The sequence below is a fragment of the Heteronotia binoei genome, chromosome 10 (assembly GCF_032191835.1).
Source record: "Heteronotia binoei isolate CCM8104 ecotype False Entrance Well chromosome 10, APGP_CSIRO_Hbin_v1, whole genome shotgun sequence".
Taxonomy (NCBI): Eukaryota; Metazoa; Chordata; class Lepidosauria; order Squamata; family Gekkonidae; genus Heteronotia; species Heteronotia binoei.
This window is the reverse complement of record NC_083232.1, coordinates 6,296,222-6,314,655: the sequence shown is the minus strand read 5'-3', so window position 1 is coordinate 6,314,655 and position 18,434 is coordinate 6,296,222. Positions and strand designations below refer to the sequence as shown.

At 47.9% G+C, this 18,434-nt stretch overlaps 1 protein-coding gene across 1 annotated transcript in view; it reads left to right on the top strand.

Annotated features, from left to right (window-relative positions):
* Nucleotides 1-18,182, top strand: part of WNT9A (Wnt family member 9A) — a 97,326-nt gene extending 79,144 nt beyond the window's left edge. Inside the window, exons 2-5 of the mRNA XM_060248270.1 lie at nt 212-471; nt 3,178-3,440; nt 15,069-15,344; nt 17,252-18,182. Coding sequence (XP_060104253.1) covers nt 212-471; nt 3,178-3,440; nt 15,069-15,344; nt 17,252-17,311 — 859 coding nt within the window. The 3' untranslated portion in view covers nt 17,312-18,182. The remainder of the gene's footprint in view (nt 1-211; nt 472-3,177; nt 3,441-15,068; nt 15,345-17,251) is intronic.
* The last annotated feature ends 252 nt before the right edge of the window (nt 18,183-18,434 follow it).

Here is an 18,434-nt window from a genome sequence, read left to right as displayed (position 1 = left end):
CCACCCCGTTAAAAAGTCTGCCGTGAAAACGTCGTGATGCGACGTCACCCTAGAGTCGGCAACGACTGGTGCTTGCACAGGGGACTACCTTGACCTTTTACCTTTTATCGATGTGATGCGTACGGGAGCTGCTAGACAGTATGCTAGTTCAGATGACCATATGGGAACTTGGGTCAAGCCAAATTTCTCCTCTTTCTCCCCCCTCCCCAAGGCTGACTGGGAATGAACCCCTGACCATCCTCCCTCTGACCTCAGAAATGGAGGAAGCTGCCGTCAAAGCGCATTACAAAGTCTGTGACCGCCTGAAGCTGGAGAAGAAGCAGAGAAGGATGTGCAGGAGAGACCCTGGGGTGGCGGAGACCCTCATGGAGGCCATCAGCATGAGCGCCCTGGAGTGCCAGTACCAGTTCCGCTTTGAGAGGTGGAACTGCACCCTTGAAGGTCGCTACCGAGCCAGCCTGCTCAAGAGAGGTGAGCTGTGGGGCGGTGGGGGGGGGGGAGACACAAAGACTTGCAATTAGAGATTTTTTAGGGGATGTCAGTTGTAGGGGAGAGCCAGTTTGGTGCAGTGGTTAAGTGTGCGGACTCTTATCTGGGAGAACCGGGTTTGATTCCCCACTCCTCCACTTGCACCTGCTGGCATGGCCTTGGGGCAGCCATAGCTCTGGCAGAGGTTGTCCTTGAAAGGGCAGCTGCTGTGATAGTCAGCCCCACCCACCTCACAGGGTGTCTGTTGTGGGGGAGAAAAGTAAAGGAGATTGTGAGCCGCTCTGAGACTCTTCGGAGTGGAGGGCGGGATATAAATCCACTATCTTCATCTACCTCACAGGGTGTCTGTTGTGGGGGAGGAAGGTAAAGGAGATTGTGAGCCGCTCTGAGAATCTTTGAAGTGGAAGGCGGGATATAAATCCAATATCTTGAAGAAGATGATGATATTGGATTTATATCCCGTCCTCCACTCCAAAGAGTCTCAGAGCGGCTCACCATCTCCTTTACCTTCCCCCCTCCACAACAGACACCCTGTGAGGTATATGAAGATATTGGATTTATATCCTGCCCTGCACACCGAAGAGTCTCAGAGTGGCTCACAATCTCCTTTCCCTTTCTCCCCCACAACAGACACCCTGTGAGGTGGGTGGGGCTGAGAGAGCTCTCACAGCAGCTGCCCTTTCAAGGACAACCTCTGCCAGAGCTATGGCTGACCCAAGGCCATTCCAGCAGGTGCAAGTGGAGGGATGGGGAATCAAACCCGGTTCTTCCAGATAAGAGTCCACACACTTAACCACTACACCAAACTGGCTCTCCAGGTAAAGATTTGCAAATGGTGGAGGAGGGGAAACCTCGGTATCTCCTCTGGGATGAATTGGGTGGAAGGATACCCTACCAAGTAGCTTTCGTCAGTTTTCATGTTGACTCAGAATTTAATAAATTATAGAATCCTAGAGTTGGAAGGGACCCCCGGGTCATCTAGTCCAACCCCTGCGCAATGCAGGAAACTCACAAACACCTCCCCCTAAATTCACAGGATCTTCATTGCTGTCAGTTGGCCATGTAGCTCAGGGGCGTTGCACTCATTTGTTATGAGGAACTGATCAGACATAAATGAGACCTTGTCGGGCCAGGCAACGTGTGTCATAAAATGTAACGCCGGGTAGCAGCGATATAAACTTTACAAAGGACGCAGACAAACACAAAGATTTAAAAAAAACAAAACCAAAACTTAAAACATGCTTAAAATATTAGCCCCCGTTGGTTTTAAAGGTTTTGCTCTGTAGCTCCTATGCGATTGAGCAAGCCTGGCAAAGCAAGCTGTGATGCAGAAGGAAGCAAGTGAGAGGAAGAAGGAAGCAGACGACAGCCAGTTGCTTGTGGGTCTGTAGCAGCCCTCCGGGGGCCTGATTTGGCCCCTGGGCCGCATGTTTGACATCCTTGATCTAGCTCCTGTTTAAAAACTTTTAAGGAAGGAGAGCCCACCACCTCCGAAGGAGGCCTGTTTCTCTGAGGAATCTCTCTAACTGTTAGGAGGATCTTCCTAATGTTGAGCCAGAAACTTCCCGAATATTGCCAGGTCTTGAGTTAAGTAACGCGCTACTGACATTGTCCCTGTTGAAAATGACAATTCAGAAGCACTGGGGCCAAATCAAGGTCTCCAAGAGGAACAAAGCAAGGAGTGTGGGTGGGAGACTGGCTCTGGTCATCAACTAGCAAGCATAGTGTCAGTAGCGTACAGCAGTGTCCTGGCAGCATTACCAGAGTTCCACCCCTTCATCGCCAATCAAGGCTGGTCCAACCAGTTGTATTGTACTGCTGTTTTTCCTTTGGTGGCTGGGGTTTTCAAAATTGAACTGGGAGCCCAGAGCACCCATGTTGCTGTGGTGTTGCTAGCTCTCTCTTCGTTACCACACCCTGCATCAAGAACCTGCTCCCAGTCTCAAAGCTATCTCCCTTTGAAGCTGGAGCCACATTGATAAGCATGAGCTTCAACCTTTCCACCTAAGGAAAGGTGCACACTATGTGTCTGTGCACTACGGCACAGCAGAAAGTCCAATTTGGGGATGAGATATCTCTTGTTCAACACACTTGATTCCCTCTGGCGAAACCAAATTCGAGTCTTCTAGCACCATAAAGAGCAACACAATTTCCCATGATATAAACTTTCGGAAGTCAAAACTCATTTGGCTAGATATAATTGGGTTGAATACCCACCACTTTGATGAATCTTTGTTCTGTTTGTGTCTGCTGAACCTGCATTCTCTTTGTGTCTGCTGAATCTTGGTTCTCCTTGTGTCTGCCGAATCTTCGTTCTGTTTGTGTCTGCTGATTCTTCGTTCTGGGTCTGCTGAATCTTCGTTCTGGCGAACCTTTGTTTTGTTCTTATCTGGCGAACCTTTGTTCTGTGTGCTCCCCAAAAAGTAAATTTTTGACTCTCAAAACTCTCATACCCTGGAAAATTGTGTTGGTCTTCCAGGCGCTACGGGTCTCAAATCTTCTACCATTACCGACTTAACTTGGCTACCCACCTGAAACCAGCTTGTGAAACTAGTTGTTGACCAGGGGTTCGTCTACCACATGCGAGAGGTGCAGAAGAAGTCAAAGGCCTAAATTTTTCTTGAAGTATTAACTAGCCCATGTTAGGCTAATGAGACGGTTAACACTGTTGTTCATTGTCTTCTGCAGGTTTTAAGGAAACTGCCTTCCTTTATGCCATCTCTTCAGCAGGGTTGACGCATGCCATGGCCAAGGCGTGCAGCGCCGGGCGCATGGAACGCTGCACCTGTGATGAGGCCCCTGACCTGGAGAACCGCGAGGCCTGGCAGTGGGGTGGCTGTGGCGACAACCTCAAATACAGCAATAAGTTTGTCAAGGAGTTCTTGGGGAAGAAATCCAACAAGGACCTGAGAGCCAGGGTGGACTTCCACAACAACCTGGTTGGCATGAAGGTGAGGAGAGCACGCTGCGGTTGCATGGGACTGAGGCACCTGATGTGAAGACGGGTGCTTGTTTGGTTGTGCACATTGTTCTAACATGTGGCAGAGTTGGACTCAGCCATAATTGAGATCCCTTCCTTGGTTTCCTAAGTGGTAATCTTAACTATCAGCCGCAGCAACCTGAGTAGCTCTGGAGATGTTATCAGGAGCAAATGAATACATGAAGCTGCCTTATACTGAATCACACCATTGGTCCATTGAAGTCAGTATTGTCTGCCGAGACTGGCAATGTCTCTCCAGGGTCTCAGGCAGAAGTCTTTCACATAGCTGACTACCTGGTCTTTCAGTTGGAGATGCCAGGGATTGTGTGCCAAACAGATGATCTACCACTGAGCCACAGCCCTTCCTGATAATAGAAGAAGAAGATATTGCATTTATATCCTGCCCTCCACTCCGAAGAGTCCCAGAGTGGCTCACAATCTCCTTTCCCTTCCTCCCCCACAACAGACACCCTGTGAGGTGGGTGGGGCTGGAGTGGGCTCTCCCAGCAGCTGCCCTTTCAAGGACAACCTCTGCCAGAGCTATGGCTGACCCAAGGCCATGCTAGCAGGGGCAAGTGGAGGAGTGGGGAATCAAACCCAGTTCTCCCAGATAAGAGTCCATGCACTTAACCACTACACCAAACTGGAAGAAGAAGAATTGCAGATTTATACCCCGCCCTTCTCTCTGAATCAGAGACTCAGAGCGGCTTACAATCTCCTATATCTTCTTCCCCCACAAAAGACACCCTGTGAGGTGAGTGGGGCTGAGAGAGCTCTCCCAGAAGTTGCCCTTTCAAGGACAACTCCTATGAGAGCTATGTCTGACCCAAGGCCATTCCAGCAGCAGCAAGTGGAGGAGTGGGGAATCAAACCTGGTTCTCCCAGATAAGAGTTCGCACACTTAACCACTATGGCTGACCCAAGGCCATTCCAGCAGCTGCAAGTGGAGGAGTGGGGAATCAAACCTGGTTCTCCCAGATAACAGTCCCCTCACTTAACCACTATGACTGACCCAAGGCCATTCCAGCAGTTGCAAGAGGAGCAGTGGGGAATAAAACCTGGTTCTCCCAGATAAGAGTCTGTGCACCAAATTTGCACACCAAATTTGCTCACCAAATTTGGACACCAAATTTGCTCTCTATTAGAGCTATGGCTGACCCAAGGCCATTCCAGCAGCTGCAAGTGGAGGAGTGGGGAATCAAAACCTGTGAGGTGGATGGGGCTGAGAGGGCTCTCACAGCAGCTGCTCTTTCAAGGACAACCTCTGCCAGAGCTATGGCTGACCTAAGGCCACTCCAGCAGGTGCAAGCAGAGGAGTGGGGAATCAAACCCGGTTCTCCCAGATGAGAGTCTGCTCACTTAACCACTACACCAAACTGGCTCTGATAAGATTGACTGGGCTTTGATAACAGATTAGCTGAAAAGTTCTTCCCATTTAGGACTTGAGCAATCAGATCCCTTCCCCGGGCATCTCTAGTACTTGATGTGGTTTATATTCTTCTGTTCACTGTTGGGTGCCATCTATCCTTTTCCATGTTGTCTCAATTAGCCAACGATTACTTGGGCACCATTTCCAAATCAGAGGTGTTAACTGATACTAAGGAGCTGCCATTTCTGGTCTGGACGTACAGCACAGACAATTCCTGGGTTGTTCAAGTGTCATCAGAAACCATGGTTTGTGCTTACCGGGTTGGCATTTGTCACACACTTGGGAGGAGAGGATGTACTTCACAGTTTGCTGATTCAGATGTTGCTCCTTTTTTCTTTTTTTCACTTGTCCACATGCAGAGTTGTTGGGGAAGGGGCTATGGCTTAGTGGTGAAGCACCCGCTGGCATGCAGAAGGTCCCAGGTTCAGTCCCTGGCATCTCCAGTTATAAGGGACCAGGCAAGTAGGTGTGAAAAACCTCAGCTGGAGACCCTGGAGAGCTGCTGCCAGTCTGAGTAGACAAGACTGACTTTGATGGACCGAGGGTGTGATTCAGTATAAGGCAGCTTCACATGTTCATTGGCTAACTGTGGATTCTTTGATTTATTAGACACCCTTATAATCTTTTGTGAAAGACCTCTGCTTGAGACAGATGAACATATGAAGCTGCCTTCTACTAAATCAGACCCTCTTTGGTCTTGTCTCCTCAGACTGGCAGCGGCTCTCCAGGGTCTCAAGCTGAGGTTTTTCACGCCTACTTGCCTGGATTCTTTTTTAGTTGGAGATGGCGGGGATTGAACCTGGGACCTTCTGCTTACCAAGCAGATGCTCTACCACTGAGCCACCATCCCTCCCTTAAAGTTGTCGTCATTCCTTGTGAACATATGAAGCTGCCTTCTACTGAATCAGACCCCCCTTGGTCCATCAAAGTCAGTCTTGTCTCCTCAGACTGGCAGCAGCTCTCCAGGTCTAAAGATGAGGCATTTCATGCCTACTTGCCTGGATCCTTTTTAGTGGGAGATGCTGGGGATTGAACCTGGGACATTCTGCTTACCAAGCAGATGCTCTACCACTGAGCTACCATCCTTCCCTTAAAGTTGCCTTCATTACTTGTGAACGTATGAAGCTTCCTTCTACTGAATCAGACCCTCTTTGGTCCATCAAAGTCAGTATTGCCTACTCAGACTGGCAGTGGCTCTCCAGGGTCTCAAGCGGAGGTTTTTCACGCCTACATGCCTGGACCCTTTTTTAGTTGGAGATGCCGGGGATTGAACCTGGGACCTTCTGCTTACCGAGCAGATGCTCTACCACTGAGCCACCGTCACTCCCTACTGAGACCCTGGTGAGCTGCTGCCAGTTTGAATAAATGAAATGGATCTTGATGGGCCAAGGGTCTGACAGAAGGCAGCTTTGTGTGTTCGTCTTGTGTCTTAGGTTCTGGTCTTGAATGGTGCATCCACGCTTCCCTCTCTTAAGGAGGTAGGTCCCATACCTCCATGGTACACTTGTATTACAGAAGGCCCCGTAAGCAGTCCCCGGCATTTCTGGTTAACAGGAACTGGGAGAACAGGCTGGGAAGAAAGAGACTGCATTGCCTCTAGATGGATTTGCGGAACACACGGCTGTTCTCGTGTTCATGCGAATAAACTAGAAGTTTGGCAGCGGCTGGCCATGTTCTGAGCTAATGGCTTCGGAAGGCCATGCCTTGCTTATGGGCTTTCCAGAGTAGCAGCTGGCTGGTCATATATGAGGCAGACTTCGGGGCTAAAGGATCTTTGGCGTGCATGGCAGTTGCGTACAGCTGATGTCTGAGGTGTGGCTTCCTTATTAAGAGCACTTGCTGTCTGAGTGTTGGGAAAATATAATGAATTGCCACTGGGGAAATGGACTCCTCCCCCCCCCCCCGTTACCAAGGCACTTGTGGAAGATTTCTGGAGTGCCGTCTGAATTCTACAGTATCTGGCTGCTGTCAGAAATGCCCCCAGCAACATTTATAAGCTGCCTTGAACCACGAACAAAAGCAAGTTAGAAATGTTTTAACAAACAAAGAAACATTTGTTTTGGGGTGTTTTTTACACTGACAGTTTGTGACTCTATCACCGCATTGGAAACTCACCTTTTACATTACCTAACGTTCTCACAACTGTTTTGCATCGTTGCTGCCCGAAGCATCTACATTTGTTTCGGTGAGATGAGTTTTGGAGCTGCTGCTGCAATGTTTTTCTCCACGCCAGTTTTGATCTGGTCTTTTCTCTACAGGCATTTCAAACTTGTATTGTAGAAGTTTTCATGCGTTTTAAAAGACTCCTCCAAAAGCCACAAGGTGCAGTAATTTGCATGAGAACTGACAGCACTTGAAATTTTTACGTATCATTGCTTGCCTCATCTTGTAATTTAAATGTGTATTCTTTTTGCAGTGTTGGTACCATTTCCAAGCAATCGTATACGTTTAACTAAGCACAGGTATTCCGGCTGCCCTCTGATCAGAGACCCCCCCGCCCCCCCAAATTGAAACGCTTTCCACAGGAAATATAGAAGTTTGGCTACACAAAATGAGTGCAGCAAATTCACGAATGTAAAAGGAAAATAATGAAAGCGGAATGGTGGCAGGCGATTTGAAGACTCTAAAACTCTGGATCAAACTGAATGTAAAAACACCCTTTGATCCCAGGCTCCGCGGATGATCTGTGAGCCAGACAACAGTTGCTTAAGTTGCGGCCCAGAGCATCAGCGGTCATCTCGTAAAACAGTGGCTGTGTCCCAGGAAACAAAGTAGGAGTCAAGTATCACCCTTAAGACCAACAAAGTTTTATTCAGAATGTAAGCTTCCGTATGCATGCAGACTTCTTCCTTTTAAAGTTGTCTCTGCTTGTGGCCATGACTACATCTTCTGGCAGCAAATTCTAAATTTCAATCACTTGCTTTGTAAAGCAGTATTTCCTTTTGTCCATCCCAAATCTACTGATTCTAACTTTGTATCAGTTTACACTCTTAAACCACCAGCTATATGTATTTCAGCTCACTGTACCTCATCCCCTCATGTGAATGCATGCATACAAAAGTTTTTAAAAAGGGTAATGGTAGTCCCCTGTGCAAGCACCAGTCATTTCCGACTCTGGGGTGACGTCGCATAACGACGTTTTCATGGTAGACTTTTTAACAGGGTGGTTTGCCATTGCCTTCCCCACTCATCTACACTTCCCCCCCCCCCAGCAAGCTGGGGACTCATTTTACCAACCTCGGAAGGCTGGAAGGCTGAGTCAACCTCGAGCCGGCTACCTGAACCCAGCTTCCGCCAGGATCGAACTCAGGTTGTGAGCAGGGAGCTTAGACTGCAGTACTGCAGCTTTACCACTCTGCGCCACGGGGCTCTTATATGAAAGTTTACATTCTGAATAAAACTTTGTTGGTCTTAAAGGTGCTATGGGACTCCTACTTTGTGTCCCAGGAAGACCCTGCAATGGTTTTCATTGGGCGATCTTCCTCTCTGTAGCAAGGGCACTGCCTGGAGAAAAGTGAGTGGATCCATTTCCCAGGGGGGGGAAAAACCTTCCCCCACCCCCCTCCCAGCCTAGCATGGTTCTTCCACTGAAAAAAACGTGTACCTTGAGTCAGTACAGAAACCAAATCATGTGAATTTGGCACTCCCTTGAGGGGGAGAATGAAATGAACCAGACCTCATTAACCCTTTTTTTTTTTTGACACATCCTTTCCCACTTGCTTTGGAAAGAAATGAGAAAACTGTTGGCATGGCTTCTTTGCAGTGAATGGTCTTTCCGCAGGGGTGGGAGAATCCGTTACCCAACAAACAGCGGTCGATGGTGTAGTTGAGGTTCAGTTTCAGGGAAAACAAAGGATGTCTGCATCAGGATTTGAGGGGGGTTTGTAGAGGTAAACTGATGCTAATAAGATTTGGGAGCGAAGAGAGTGTTTGTGGGATTGTTGCTGCGGAGGTAGCTTTGGATTTGTGCATGGTGCCTTTATTAGCTCCCCAGAAGTAGCCAATACACACTCGCATGTAAGCGGCTGGAACGTCAGACATGCTTTATACCATGTCGTCTAGGAAATTCACTGTTTTGTCCTTCGCTGCAAAGGCAGAAAACAGTGCTGTAAAAGCAAAGCGATGCATGCAAGAACCAATGCAATGGGCTACAACCCTATTCCCTTATAAAAGCACCCTCCAGGACTGCTCTGTATTATACTGCAATCCTGATCTCTTTATAAAAACATCCTCCAGAGGACTTCTGTTTTGCACATTCCGCAGAGTGCGTCCTGACCTCAGTTCCACAAGACTGGAACCGCAATAGAGAATGCGTGTGTAGCACTGGGGTCCCGAGAGCCAGTTTGGTGTCGTGGTGAAGTGTGCGGACTCTTATCTGGGAGAACCGGGTTTGATTCCCCACTCCTCCACTTGCAGCTGCTGGAATGACCTTAGGTCAGCCATAGCTCTAATAGAGAGCCAGTTGGGTGTAGTGGTTAAGTGTGTGGACTCTCATCTGGGAGAACCAAGATTGATTCCTCACTCCTCCCCTTGCAGCTGCTGGAAGGGCCTTGGGTCAGCCATAGCTCTAATAGAGAGCCAGTTGGGTGTAGTGGTTAAGTGCACGGACTCTCATCTGGGAGAACCAAGATTGATTCCTCACTCCTCCCCTTGCAGCTGCTGGATTGGCCTTGGGTCAGTCAGCCATAGCTCTAATAGAGAGCCAGTTTGGTGTAGTGGTTAAGTGCCTGGACTCTTATCTGGGAGAACCAAGATTGATTCCCCACTCCTCCCCTTGCAGCTGCTGGAATGGCCTTGGGTCAGCCATAGCTCTAATAGAGAGCCAGTTGGGTGTAGTGGTTAAGTGTGCGGACTCTTATCTGGGAGAACCAAGATTGATTCCCCACTCCTCCCCTTGCAGCTGCTGGAATGGTCTTGGGTCAGCTGTAGCTCTTGCAGGAGTTGTCCTTGAAGGGGCAGCTTCTATGGGAGCTCTCTCAGTCCCACCCACCTCACAGGGTGTCTATTGTGAGGGAGGAAGATAAAGGATTGTAAGCTGCTCTGAGACTGATTCAGAGAGGAGGGCAGGGTATAAATCGGTGGTCTTCTTCTTCTCCTCCTTCTCCACCATGAGCATCACCATTTGAGGATGCTGGCTGGGAGACTTTAGTCATTCCTCGGATAATTTTCCTAAACTACAGTTCCCAAGATTCCTCTGGTCTGGCACATGCAGGAGGTTGAGTACAGTAGGAGCCTCAGAAGGTGTCTCGTCCGCAAAAGAGGCTTGGTGGTCTCTCAGCTGCATGGAATGCTGCTTTTTCCATGACACAAACAGGCTTGATCATAACAGGTCTCCAGGGGCTCGGTAGACTTGTTTATCCCCCTCCCCTCCAGCTTGTCTTAGTCATTCAAGCTAGCAACAAGCAGAGTTTTATTTCTTCTGCACCAGGAAACTTTTTAATAGTCGATGTAGATAACTGCTGCTGAAACAATTCCTGGGTGACAGGACTTTTGCCTTGCCAAGTTTCAAATACTTTCCCCTCTTTTGCTACGAGAAGCTCGTGGATAGTCCTCCCCCCCCTTTCTTCACACCCTTGATGGCTGAGCTGTGTGACTTTGCTGCAAAAACGGGTGAAATAATCGCCTTCCCCGACCCCGTTGCGCCCATTTCATGCCTCGCTAAGTGCCTACCATATGACCTCAGTGGGCATGACAAGGCCAGCTTGTCTGGCTAGAGAGATGAGGTAATTAACCAGAAGGGCTTCTCCGTGCTCCTTTTTTTTTTCTTTATTGACAAGTAGGAGCTTTAAGAATATGTCGCTTATTAAAAAAGCAATTTTCTCTTCTGCCAAAATCCACTTGAGCTCACTCAACCATTTTGGGGGAGGGAGTCGTTGGGGGGGGGGGAGGGAGAGCAAGAAGAAAGGAGTGAGAAACTGCAGACTCCTCCCTTCCCGAGTGTTGGCAACGTACTGGATGATCTTTGTGCGTGTACGCTGGGTGGCTGCTTTCTGTTCCTGTTGCCACCCTTTCTGTCTGCTGAGAATATTCCCCATCCCTCCTTGACTCTAGTCCTCCCTTTGTGTCCCATTAATGAAAAAAAGTCAGAGTATTAGCCCACTCGATTTGTTCCACTGGACCCGAGTTAAGTGATGTTTTAATTAAATTCCCCCCTCCCGCCTCGTTCATGTTTCTCAGCAAAGTATCATTAAACATGACTTTCTGACTACCTCTTTGGAGCGTTGCTAAGTTCCTTAATCCCTAGAAGGCTGACCCCTTCTTCTTTCTCTTTTTTTTCCCTCCCCCTCCTCGAGGTATGTCTGGTCAAGCATATCTTACACGTCTGAGGGGTGCTATGAAAGGGGATGCTGTTGCCCTAGGCAGAAAAGCTGTGTTGCCTTTCCTTCCCCCCCAAACCTGTTTACTCGTGAGAAAGGGCAGGGATGGAAGGCACATGTGGCTAACCGCCAAGGTGGTAAGCTTTCCCATCCGGATGGGTAAAGGGCGCGGGTTGTCCCATCGCAGATCTCTCAACATCCGGCATTGTTTGCCACTTCAGAAGGAGTCCAGTTTTACTACCCTTACAACCCATCAAAACCCCTGTGATTGGATCTCTTGGCGAGCATTTCTGCTGGAAAAAACCATCTGTGCTCGGTGATACGGAATTATGAGAATGTGCTGCAGGGTTGCAAAACAGGGAGTTAACGCTCATCAGTTTCTCTCTTTTGAGCCTGCTCATTTGCGGCCGTTTTACAGGTACCTCAAGTAGAAGCAAAATTCTCAGAGATAAATTAACACTTGCACAACCCAGCCAGGAGAACTGTAACATGCATGCTTCAGGTGCTGGAGAGCATAGTTCTGTGTATCCAGGCAGGAAACTGCCTTACTGAGTGGGTACATGATAGTGACTTTGGGATCTGCACTGGCTGCCAATAATATACCGAGTCCGGTACAAGGTGCTGGTCATTGCCTTTAAAGCCCTATATGGCCTAGGACCTGCCTACCTTAGGGACCGTCTCTCCCCACATATTCCCCAGAGAGTACTGAGATTGGGTTCTCAAAACCTGCTTGTAATCCCCGGGCCAAAGGAGGCCCGTTTGAAATCTACCAGGGATCGGGCCTTCTCGGTAACGGTGCCTTTCTGGTGGAATCAGCTGCCGGAAGAGGTGAGGGCCCTGCGGGACCTTGGGCAGTTCCGCAGGGCCTGCAAGACTGTCCTCTTCCGGCTGGCTTACAACTAACCGACACTGAGAATTTTGGATGGGGGTAGTGTGCATTCTGACAGACCGCTGGTTTTTATGTTTTATGTTTTATTAACTTACTGTTTTAAACTGCCACTAATTGATGTTTTAAAGCCAAACCTATGTTAGTTTTTATATGCTGTAAGCCGCCCTGAGCCACTTCGGTGGGAAGGGCGGGATACAAATCGAAATATAAATAAATAAATAAATAAATCCCTTATCCTGAAGAGTGTGGCTCAACAACTTAGACTTTGCATTTTCCTCAGTTTTATGCATAAGGGGTTGCAAGTTCGAATCTCCATTGTGACAGTTTATGAGGAGAAATACACCATTGCATACAGGAGATCCCAGTTTAAATCTGTGGTTTGTTTTTAGTTAAAAACACTTTTATCACGTCTGGGAATGACCTGCTTGAGACACTGAGAATAGAAAGTACTGAGACAGAAGGGTGCATTTCGATATTTCTGATCCAAAACCATCTCTCACCATTGGGGAGGGACGGTGGCTCAGTGGTAGAGCATCTGCTTGGTAAGCAGAAGGTCCCAGGTTCAATCCCCGGCATCTCCAACTAAAAAGGGTCCAGGCAAGTAGGTGTGAAAAACCTCTGCTTGAGACCCTGGAGAGCCATGAATGGGGCTGCGGCTCAGTGGTAGAGCATCTTCTGGGTAAGCAGAAGGTCCCAGGTTCAATCCCCACATTTCCAACTAAAAAGGGTCCAGGCGAATAAGTATGAAAAACCTCAGCTTGAGACTCTGGAGAGCTGCTGCCAGTCTGAGTAGACAAGACTGACTTTGATGGACCAAGGGTCTGATCCAGTAGAAGGCAGCTTCATAGGTTCATATATGTTGGGAAGGGATGGTGGCTCAGTGGTAGAGCATCTGTTTGGTAAGCAGAAGGTCCCAGGTTCAATCCCCGGCATCGCCAACTAAAAAGGGTCCAGGCAAGTAAAAACCTCAGCTTGAGACTCTGGAGAGCCGCTGCCAGTCTGAGTAGACAAGACTGATTTTGATGGACCCAGGGTCTGATTCAGTGTAAGGCAGCTTCATATGTTCATATGTTCTTTAGGGAAGGGACAGTTGCTCAGTGGTAGAGCATCTGCTTGGTAAGCAGAAGGTCCCAGGTTCAATCCCCGGCATCACCAACTAAAAAGGGTCCAGGCAAGTAGGCGTGAAAATCCTCAGCTTGAGACCCTGGAGAGCCGCTGCCAGTCTGAGTAGACAAGACTGATTTTGATGGATCGAGGGGTCTGATTCAGTATAAGGCAGATTCATATGTTCATGCCTGAGATTCCCCATTTGGTTTCAGATCAGGAATACCTGAAAAAAAACAAACCCACTAGGAATTATGGGTGCTGTTTCAGATTGGAAATATCCAAATGTAGCCCCCCTACTACTGGGTTCAGTGGCTTTTTCACATGCCTATAAAATTTTTATTTATTTTTATTTATTTAGTAATGCGTATGTTCCACCCTTTCCCATAAACGGGCTCAGGGCGGATCACGACATAAACTGAACAAGAAAAGCCTGCGATTTAGAACTGAAAACGATGTAATAAAATTAACAAACCAAAGATCAATAGAATAAGAAATAAGGCGCATCACAGGTGGGCAGGGCACATTTTATAGAATAAAACAATTATCGGCCCAAGAATAAAATGATGGTAATAATAAATAAGATAGCTGCAATGAAGGTAACCACAACAAGAAGAAATGCAAGAAAACAAGAATTTAGTATAGATTATGCCTGTTAAGTAGATCTGTATTTCTTTGCTAATTCTGCAAGTCATGGGGTGGTAGATGGGGTGGAGAGCCAGTTTGGTGTAGTGGTTAAGTGTGCGGACTCTTATCTGGGAGAACCGGGTTTGATTCCCCACTCCTCCACTTGCAGCTGCTGGCATGGCCTTGGGTCAGCCAGAGCTCTGGCAGAGGTTGTCCTTGAAAGGGCAGCTGCTGTGAGAGCCCTCTCAGCCCCACCCACCTCACAGGGTGTCTTTTGTGGGGGAGGAAGGGAAAGGAGATTGTGAGCCGCTCTGAAACTCTTCGGAGTGGAGGGCGGGATATAAATCCAATATCTTCATCTACCTCACAGGGTGTCTGTTGTGGGGGAGGAAGGGAAAGGAGATTGTGAGCCGCTCTGAGACTCTTCGGAGTGGAGGGCGGGATATAAATCCAATATCTTCATTTACCTCACAGGGTGTCTGTTGTGGGGGAGGAAGGGAAAGGAGATTGTGAGCCGCTCTGAGACTCTTCGGAGTGGAGGGTGGGATATAAATCCAATATCTTCATTTACCTCACAGGGTGTCTGTTGTGGGGGAGGAAGGGAAAGGAGATTGTGAGCTGCTCTGAGACTCTTTGGAGTGGAGGGCGGGATATAAATCCAATATCTTCATCTACCTCACAGGGTGTCTGTTGTGGGGGAGGAAGGGAAAGGAGATTGTGAGCCGCTCTGAGACTCTTTGGAGTGGAGGGCGGGATATAAATCCAATATCTTCATCTACCTCACAGGGTGTCTGTTGTGGGGGAGGAAGGGAAAGGAGATTGTGAGCTGCTCTGAGACTCTTTGGAGTGGAGGGCGGGATATAAATCCAATATCTTCATCTACCTCACAGGGTGTCTGTTGTGGGGGAGGAAGGGAAAGGAGATTGTGAGCCGCTCTGAGACTCTTCGGAGTGGAGGGCGGGATATAAATCCAATATCTTCATCTACCTCACAGGGTGTCTGTTGTGGGGGAGGAAGGGAAAGGAGATTGTGAGCCGCTCTGAGACTCTTCGGAGTGGAGGGCGGGATATAAATCCAATATCATCATCTTCTAGATAAAGAGTTGCTGGATCCTGAAATTCCTGCCATGTTTGCCTAAGCATTATTACCGTTCAAGGTTATGGACTAGACACTTGATATTGTAAGAGAAGAAATTTTGGAGTTGACTTTTGGGAGTTTTTTTGTTACCTGTAGGTCATCAAAGCTGGCGTCGAGACAACCTGCAAGTGCCATGGTGTGTCGGGGTCGTGTACTGTGAGGACATGTTGGCGGCAACTGTCACCCTTCCATGAGATTGGCAAGCAGCTGAAGCAGAAGTACGAGATGGCGCTCAAAGTGGGCAGCACCACCAATGAGGCGACGGGTGAAGGGGACATCTCTCCCCCAAAGAAATCTGTCCCAGGTCATGGTGACCAGATTCCAAGGACTACGGACCTTGTCTACATTGACGACTCCCCGAGTTTTTGCCTGGTGAGCAGGTATTCGCCTGGCACTTCGGGCCGGAAATGCTACAAAGATAAAAACTGCGAGAGTATTTGCTGCGGCCGAGGCCACAACACCCAAAGCCGGGTGGTCACCCGGCCTTGCCAGTGTCAGGTTCGCTGGTGCTGTTACGTGGAGTGTAAACAGTGTACGCAGCGAGAAGAAGTTTATACCTGTAAGGACTGACGAGCCTCAACTGGATCGCCCTTCGTGATGAGAGTCTATAATGTGTACGTATGGAGACCAAACAGGGTTGGAGGGTAATAGAAAGCTATGCTGAGGTGTGCGCACTTGGTAGGGTACTGGTGACCCGGCTGAATTGCTCCCTGTTGTGATATTGTTCCTTCTGTGGCAAACTGATTTGGAGATCCAAGCATATGAAACCAAGTGCTTGTTGAAGTGGAGTAGATGCTGATTTTGTCTAAGCCAGGGGTGTCAAACATGCCGTTTGGGGGCCATATCAGGCCCCGAGCAACTGACTGCCATCTGCTTCCTTCTCCCTCTCTCTTGCTTCTTTCCCCATCACAGCTTGCTTTGCAAGACTTGCTCAATTGCACAGGAGCTACAGAGCAAAACCTCTATTTTCTCCATTGGCTGAGGCTCCTCCCTTGGGGAGGAAAAGGGGAGGAATAGCTTGTTTTTTCCAGGCTCTCTTAATTGCACAGCTGAGCTACTGAGCCAAGCCTCTCTTCCTTCTACTCGCTGAGGCTCCCCCCTCCCATCCCCTGGGGAAGGAAGGAAAGAGCCGGAGTTTCCTTTGCCAAATTCCCTGGACCCTATGGGGGAATTACAAAGAAAGCATCTTTAAAACCAATGAAGAAGAAGATACTGGATTTATATCCCTCCCTCCACTCTGAAGAGTCTCAGAGCGGCTCACAATCTCCTTTACCTTCCTCCCCCACAACAGACACCCTGTGAGGTGGATGGGGCTGACTCTCACAGCAGCTGCCCTTTCAAGGACAACCTCTGCCAGAGCTATCGCTGACCCAAGGCCATGCTAATAGGTGCAAGTGGAGGAGTGGGGAATCAAACCCGGTTCTCCCAGATAAGAGTCCGCACACTTAACCACTACACCAAACTGGCTCACCACAATGAGTGCTAACGTATTAAGTTTAATATGTGTGTGTATGTATGTGTGTGTGTGTGTGTGTATATATATATGTATATGTGTATATATATATGTATATGTGTATATATATATATATATATATATATATATATATATATATATATATATATATATATATATATATATATATATATATGTAGGTATGTATGTTTGTCTTATGTTCTTTATAAAGTTTATATCTCTGCTACCAATTCTTAAATAGGGTCACACATGGCCCGGTCTGGCATGGCCTGGCCCAACCTGACGTGGCTCGACCCACCAAGGTCTCCTTTATGTCAGATTTGGCCCTCATAACAAATGAGTTCGACACCCCTGGTCTAAGCAAAAGCTATTCCTCTCGATTGGCAGGAATGCTTCTTCTGCCGTATTTCTAAATAAGGAACCTTCGGGGCCCGATGAATTCCTGGCCTGTAATTCCATATGATCTCTCCCTTTGTTGACCTGTTTTAGCTACCTTAAATAGTAAGGTCTGGAACAGCAACTGTGCTGGATGGAAGAATTTGCTATCAGTACGATGGTTAAGCAGTAGAGTATGGCAATAGTGGGCACTGCTTTCTAAGCCCCACATCCTGTCTCTTGAAGATCCTAATGTGTAAATGTGACCTGTGTGAAGGAAGACTTTTGCCTTTCTATTACTGCATTTTGTAATTTCTCATGTATGAGTTTCTCAAAGACATTGATCTAGCCGGTAAGATACTTGAGAGTATTGTCCTCCCTCACCGTATGCTTTATTCTAATCCATTTCTTACTTTTTTGTCACTTGCAGCCCTCATTGTCTACTTTGTACACTATGAAAAAACCACTAGAGGCCTTCTTAACAGTCTAAAGACAACTGCTGCCCGTTATCTTTCTCCTGATTTCCTTGTACCTCGTATCAATCCAAAGTCACCCTGTGGAGGCCGCTTGAAATCTCGACGTAGATTATGTCCGAACGTACAGATGTGCCGTTTTGCAAGTCTGTCTTCTGGTGGTGGATGGAACTCTGTTGCCTTGTGGAGCATAATGCTGCTTAGACTTCCTTGGAACTGAACTATAAGCTGTTTGGGACATGATTGCGCCTCCCAGGATCCTACTTTGCTAGGACACCATTCCGTCGATTCTGCACAGGGGCTGAGGTTGTTGAACCTGGCACAATTTGCTCTACAGACGTTTGACGCTTCTTTAAACCACTAGCTTGAGGTGTGTATTTTAAAAATTATATATATAAATAACCACCAAATGGCAACACCGGTATTGGATTCCAAGTGGCCAGTCAACTGAGATAAGGGGAGGAAAGGAAGATGGAGAAGAAACCGAAACTGCGAGAGTGACCAAAATGCACACGCATTGTGGGCTGCCTAACATCCTTCTGTTCCTTTCCTTTTTTTAACGAGGATATTACAAATTATGACATCGACATCGTGGCTTTTCTTCAACAACACTACTCGGATCAGAGGTGGCTGGCTAATTTCTGAGTGAAGCGCTCTTATTGGTGGGTGGTGGTGGTGGGTGTTTCCAAAGATGGCGCTGCTTTGATTCTCCAGTAGTAGCAAGTCCTCTAGTTTAATCCCTTGACCTGGTTTTCGAAGGAAGCTGGCTACGTTACCTTCCGCGTGGCTTCCGTTTGCCTTGCTGGAGCTTCCCAGCCTTCCAAGGACAAACCTGTCTTTACTCCAACTTTCTTTAAAAATAATAAAAAAAAATAGTAGCCACTTGTATTTAAGCTATATTCTTGTGCGTCTACTGGGAGGGGTTGGAGATGGTTTGCTTTGTGTGCTTGGGACCCAACAACCGACTTTCGACTTGGCTTGTGATTTACTATCTGGAGGGCAGTGGAGAGACACGGGAATGGCACGCTTCCTCTGTTTTGATTCAGGATTCCATGGAAGTGGAAAGACTGCACCCGCTGTATCTTTATGAGGTCAATTGTAACAGATGTGAAACTCAAAAGATGGTCGGTCCCCCCTCCC